Consider the following 6,566-nt stretch of genomic DNA (forward strand, 5'->3'; position numbering starts at 1 on the left):
CTCAGTAGATAGAGCATTGGCCAGTGGACTGAAGGGTCCCAGGTTCGATTCCAGTCAACGGTTTGTACCTTGATTGCAGGCACATCCCCAGTAGGGATTGTGCAGAAGGCAGCTGAACAGATGTTTCTCTCTCATCAATGTTTCTAACTCTCTATTTCTCTCCTTTCCTCTCTGTAAAAAATCAATAAAATATGTATTTTTAAAAATAGTAGAGTAGAGGACACTGAGATTCAAATCAGCAATCTGGCATATGAGGAAGCAAAAAGCATCCAATCAGAACAGCAAAAAGAGAATGGGAGATGAGGAGTGGAACTAGTGAGTATAGATATCTAACCGCAGACGTGTTGCTGCAAAAGGGAGCAGAGAATGATGCGGTCGTTGGAGGGCTATGTAGGCTCAATAGAGAGTCATTTGTAATGGAGGTTATTAGGGCAGTTTGCACAATGATGGGGTAATGGCAACGAGGGAGAGACGCAGGATGCATGAAACAGCCTACTGTGGAGCAGTGAGAGGGATGAGATGGAGACTGCATGTGGAGACACTGCCATTGGCAGGAGCAGAGGCCCTTCATCCCGGGGATAGCAGGGCAAGAAGGACGAATGGACCTAGGGGAAGTGTGGGCCCTGACAGGGGAGAATTTACATGAGATTGTTTCTACTCTCTCAGTGTACTATGCGGCCAATACTGAGAGCAGAGATGGGTAGAAGGTGAGTGGTCAGGCACCTGTGCTACGGCTTTGAAGGAGGAGGAAGGGAAGTAAAAGAGTAATAGTCATTTTGGAGAGTGGGGACACCAACCCAGAAGGATTGCAGACAGGTGACTAAGATGCCTGGCAGATTTGAGGGCCCATATGAGATCTGTGGTAATGAATTTAAATGTATTTTCATTCATTTCAGACAGGGGGAGAGGGAGAGAAACATCAATGATGAGTAGAATCACTGATTGGCTGCCTGCTGCATGCCCCCTACTGTGGATCAAGCCTATAACCCAAGCATGAGCCCTGAAAGGGAATTAAACCCTGACCTCCTGGCTCATGAGTTGACGCTCAATCACTGAGCCACACTGGCCAGGTGTGGTTATGAAGTTAAAGTGAGATCTGTCAGCATGCCTGTGGGTTGTTGTTTTTTCCCAACAATATAACCTGTTTGGGTACAGGTGAGGTATAAGAAAATGTTAAGAGGGCTAAGTCATTTCTTTTCACAGAAGAGAAAGACAAGGTATGAGTCCTTTAATGAAAATGTTTATTTTTTTAACAACATGGTAAGTTCATACTTGTGGTTAATTAGCAATTATGTCAATACTTTCAAACTCATTTGCCTCCAGTTTTAGTCATAATGCAGGAATCTAAGCTTATAAAATTAAGAAACAACAACAGCTAATCTAATCCTTCTTGATATTCCTTCATGATCAGCAAGATGCATAAAAAAGTTCTTTAAAGGACTAAAGTAGATGGATATATAAATTGTGAGTTCATTTTTAAAGCTGTATAAAAGTAACATTTCTAAGAAAGCATTTAAACCAAAGATCACACTTAATCAAAACAATATTCTTAATCCAGGTCGTCTCCATTTTCAGCTATTTGGCATTCTGTTCTTTTGTAAATTTGATATTGCCCAACAAAGAAAGGTTATCTTTTACTGTTTTGGGAGACGCATGAACAGATGAACACATCAAATGCCTACACAGCTGAGATTTTGCCTGTGGTCAATGTGTTTTAAGATAGTCTTTTGTTACATATATATCAAACATTGAGGAATACTGGTGTCATTCAAATGAAGTCTTTGATTAAGAACTGAATATATTGGAGACGTATTTGGTAATCAAGATTTAGGTAAATTTTCACCAGCAGTAGCTCTATCAGCACACTGAAACATGTTGTAGACTTACTACCCAATAATTAACACATTAGACAACATTGGCCTCTTACAAGAAAGACCGTATTTTGCTCCTGCTTCTGAAAAAACATTATTTATTTGAAAAAGGTGTGAACTTTTACTCAACTGCTACTCCCTGAATAGGAAAATGAGAGAAAAGGAGCTGAAGAAGGAAAGCTGTCCAGTTACACTCCACAGCCCCGGGTATACTGAGTGACATCTTTGTTTTGACAGTGATTTCTCCAAGCCACCCTGTAGGGAAAGGTGAAACACATGGTGATAAGGTTAAAGCGTATCTTCACTGTGATAGACATACATCAAATCCTTTGTGAGGACAAACTATTTTAACACTATATGAAATACAGGCTTTTGATAGATCCAGGTATTGCTATTTATTAAATGGAGATATGTACACCCAACTTCACTTCTCCCCAAAGCCCTGGCTACAGCATAATATGCTGACCACGAGAGTCACGTGCATTTCCTAACAGCCACTGCAAAGTGCATTCTACATTTACCTCATTCCAAACACTTCAAAATAGGACAAGGAACTGGTAGAGTGTGGAGAATCTTAAAAATTCTAGAAATCCTCCCAAATTAATGGAGGAATAAGAGGAAAAGATTCTGAATCCGTTAAAATGTTAAAATAGATTGCTTTTAAGTGATACTTTTTTTTAGCATAAATCTAAAGCTGCAACTTTCAGTTCTCAGTAGCATATGGTGGTCCTTGAAAATCTTCTCTCACCTCTCTCCTAACACAGGGCAAAAAAGCTTTCCCCCCTAAGCTTACACATACCATGCTTTGATGCCTTGTGGATCCTTGACAACCCTCTTGGCACAGGTTGCAGCTTTAGTGATGTCATCTTGAAGCAAATCTGAAAAACAGGTGGTTAGGAATGAAGACAACTTTCACAGAAATTTCATTTTAAGCTTAGGTTTAGCCCATTTTATTGTCTAAAGCTAAGGAATGGACACTACAATTCTTTTCCACAAGTTATGCATCTGTGAATGTTGGGAGGAATCTCAGATACCAAAGTCATTGGAAGTTCTGGAATTATCAACTACTGTGATAGATAGATAGTTCTCTTTGTAATAGGCACTATTAGAAGAAAAAGAGGAACCAACCTAGTAATTTTTAATCAGCAATTCTACGACTAGAAATTTCCCCTAAAGAAATAAGAGCCTTGGCCAGTTTTTCTCAGTGGTTAGAGCACTGGCCCACAGATCTGAAGGGTCGAGGGTTGGAATCACAGTCAAGGGCGTGTACCTCAGTTGCAGGCTCGATTCATGGATCCAGTCTGGGCACATGTGGGAGGAAACCAATCAATGTGTCTCTCTCTCATTGATGTTTCTCTCTCTCTCTCTCCCCTCCCCTCTATCAAAAAAAAAATGGAAAAAAGATCCATTTTTCTCAAAAATAAAATAAAATAAAATAATAAAAATAAAATAAAAAAATTAATAAAATCAAGATTGGTATTTGTTAACATATAAATAATTTTGTGTGATAAAGAACAAATTGTAAAGCAGTATATATAGTACAATTTCATTTTTCTTAAAACACACATTGTGCCTGGCCGGTGGGCTCAGTGGTTGAGCATCAACCCATGAACCAGGAGATCATGGTTGGATTCCTGGCCAGGGTAGATACCCAGGTTGTGGGCTTAATCCCCAGTAGGGGGCGTGCAGGAGGCAGCCAATCCATGTTTCTCACATTGATGTTTCTCCCTCTCCCTTCCTCTCTCTCCAAAATCAATAATAATAATAAAAAATAACCATAAAGAACACCACACATTATTACATGTTTATATGTAGGTATATTTATACATGACATAGCTTTATGTTCACAGACATGATTGATATGTATTCTATCTAGAACAATATATATCAAAAGTTACTAGTAGTCATAAATCTCTTGGTAGTAAGAATTTTTATTCAGTGACCACAGATTATTATAGAATACAAAATATTTTTTAAATAAATTAACTGGATACAAATGAATATTCTAAGAATAATCTTTTCTATTAGAATTTTCACATTTAGAAATTTAACGATATCAATTTTATAGTACTTCTCCAATATTTTCATTTTTATGATTTTATTTTATTTTTTACAGTCAGAGTCACCTCTTTTTTTTTAAATCCTCACCTGAGGATATGTATTTTTTTTTTTTATTTTAAAGTAAGAAGGAGAGCGAGAGGGAGAGGGAGAGGGAGAGGGAAGAGAAAGAGAGAGAGATAGAGAGAGACATTAATTGGTTGCCTCCCATACGCACCCCAACGAGGGATTGAACCCACAACCTAGGTATGTGCCCTGACAAGGACTCGAACCTGAAACCTTTTGTTGTACGGGATGATGCTCCAACCAACTGAGCCAACCAGCCAGGGCGAGATGGCGATCTTTTAGGTCCCTGTTGAATTTTTCAAAACCTTTTTATTTCTTTTTCCCCAACCACTCCCCGCCCACGCCCCCTTTGGTTTGTATTGAATCTCTATTCTTGTAAGCATAAGCAGATGGATCCTGTGCCATCACATAAACGTTATTTTCTCTTACCGTTGCAGGGTATACCACAGGCATTAACTGCTCCTGGGGTTTTGCCATCATTACACCAGTAGCGGCTATTGATCTGGAATATCCCATAATCCGTGCTTTTGTCTCCAGGATTGTTGTTTGTAGCTCGTGTGTTGTAACTACTTTCCCATTTGGCCAAACACATCCCTGAAAATAACATATTTTTAGTAATAAATAGCAATACCATATGACACATACTGCATACCATAATCAGTTCTATATAGCTAATTTTATTTTCTAATGACTTACTTCATGAGGACAAAGATGTAGAAGAGGAAAGACTATTTCATAGTCCATCCATCCATATATCCATCAAACTATTCATTCATTCATTCAAAAATAGTTATTAAGAGGAAGTGTTCGATTCAACCTAAACATACATTGATAACATTGACAAAAATGGGCTAAAATACAAAGTAACTTTTACACAGGCACATCTTGGATTGCATAGAAGAAAATGAAAACAGTTAATCAACTAGAGTGAGAAAGAATAATAAGATAGCATTTCATGCTGCATTTCAGGGATCCTGACATAAACAGTGATTGAGAGGAAATAGGTTCCTACTGCCCCTGTATTGAGATTTCAACATAATTAAAAAAACAACAATAAAAAAACTTTGCTATGAAAAGCCTCATGTCATGCAGGGGAATTAAAAAAGAGAAAAACACTGCATTATTCTAGGCTCACAGAGCCCAGGTTCCACACGGAAAAGAGCTGGAGTCAAGCACGTGCTCAAATATATCAGTCAGCCTACATGTGCCACTGAGTCTGCGGCAAGTGGCAAGCTTGGTAGCACTCGCAGAGTACAACGGGTGGTGGTTTACTTAGGATGGTGCACAATTTTGCACTCCCGTGCCCTCATTCCTTCATCTGGCATTTCTGTTTATAAAGAAAGTAGTTGATATATATTTTTAAACCATTTTAAGTATAAAAATCCTCAAATAACTTTTTTTTTAAGTGCATTCACGCAAAGCCCCTTTCTCATTATTCATCCTCTATTAGTCTGTTGCACACCTGGCTGGCTATTTGGAAGTAGGGAGAGTTAACTTACAGTTTGCCAGGCTCACTCCACTGTAGCCATCCATTCCAAGTCTTTTCAAGGTTCTGGCCAGGTCACACCTCTCATAGACCTTGGCCCGGACGGCGACAGAGAGGAGGAGAAGCCCCAGAGTCAGGAGAGCCTTCATGTTGACTGCGAAGCCAGACTGCTCAGCTGGCCAGGGGAGGCTGGCCCCAGTATTTAACCTCTTTTAACTTCCTTCTTCTCCTAGTGGTTTGGAGGCTCCACCCTTTGAGCTATGTGGAAAACAGGAACAATTTTTTGGCTCACTGACTTCAAAATGTTACAAGAATTAATTACCCACGAAATTGATGGATGACATTGTTTAAAGACCTGGCTCAGGAATAATTGGTATTAGCACTGTTTTCAAAAAGAGAACTTTCTCTTATTTTTTCTAAAATTAAATCTTTATTGTTCAGATTATTACAGGTGTTCCTCTTTTTTCCCCCCATAGCTCTCCTCCACCCAGTTCCCACCCCACCCTCTGCCCTTACCCCTCCCACTGTCCTCATCCATAGGTGTAAGATTTTTGTCCAGTCTCTTCCTGCACCCCCACACCCCTTCCCCCCCAAGAACTGTCACTCCACCCCCTTTCCATGCTCCTGGTACTATTATATTCACCAGTTTACTCTGTTCATCAGAATTTTTATTCACTTGATTTTTAGATTCACTTGTTGATAGATATGTGTTTGCTGTTTATTGTTGATGTTGTTTGTGAACGGAGACACTGAGGCAAGCTTGGCGTGTAGGATGAAGTAGAGCAGAGGGCTACCGCTCGCTCAGGCGTGTAGCAAAAACCCTCTGATCCCTTCTGGCTTTTATTGGGGGTGAGCACAGCAAGTGACAATGATTAACAAGCATGCTTATGAGACCATCTGAGCTAAGTGATACATTACACTATTAATTTCCTATGTTATACAAAGACTCTTTCCACCTGTAGCAGTGCACCCTCCCTTAAACTTTCCATGCTCTCGTGGACTATTTATCACCTCAAGGAAAGTTCTGCCCCTGAACAATAAGTCTTGCGTGCAAGACTTATTGTTCTGTCTCTGAACAGTAAGTC

At 39.6% G+C, this 6,566-nt stretch overlaps 1 protein-coding gene across 1 annotated transcript; it reads right to left on the reverse strand.

Annotated features, from left to right (window-relative positions):
* Positions 1-1,224: 1,224 nt before the first annotated feature.
* Positions 1,225-5,669, reverse strand: LOC139006922 (lysozyme C-like). Its single transcript, XM_070409757.1, has 4 exons — positions 5,495-5,669; positions 4,425-4,589; positions 2,671-2,749; positions 1,225-2,126 (listed from the first exon to the last, which is right to left on the reverse strand). The coding sequence occupies exons 1-4, from the start codon at positions 5,628-5,630 to the stop codon at positions 2,060-2,062; spliced, it is 447 nt and encodes a 148-aa protein (XP_070265858.1). The 5' UTR covers positions 5,631-5,669; the 3' UTR covers positions 1,225-2,059.
* Between the last annotated feature and the right edge of the window lie 897 nt (positions 5,670-6,566).

This window comes from Myotis yumanensis, unplaced genomic scaffold, assembly GCF_028538775.1.
Source record: "Myotis yumanensis isolate MYYU_CA2020_CCGP unplaced genomic scaffold, mMyoYum1.0.hap1 SCAF_3, whole genome shotgun sequence".
Lineage (NCBI taxonomy): Eukaryota > Metazoa > Chordata > Mammalia > Chiroptera > Vespertilionidae > Myotis > Myotis yumanensis.

Bases quoted from the DNA above. Each gene is read 5' to 3' on its own strand.
- LOC139006922 (XM_070409757.1), bottom strand. From the start codon at position 5,630: ATGAAGGCTCTCCTGACTCTGGGGCTTCTCCTCCTCTCTGTCGCCGTC. The intron at 4,590-5,494 runs GTAAGTTAACTC...TGTTATTTTCAG, and splicing joins TGGAGTGAGCCTGGCAAACT to GGATGTGTTTGGCCAAATGG. The intron at 2,127-2,670 runs GTATGTGTAAGC...CTTTCCCTACAG, and splicing joins CCACAAGGCATCAAAGCATG to GGTGGCTTGGAGAAATCACT.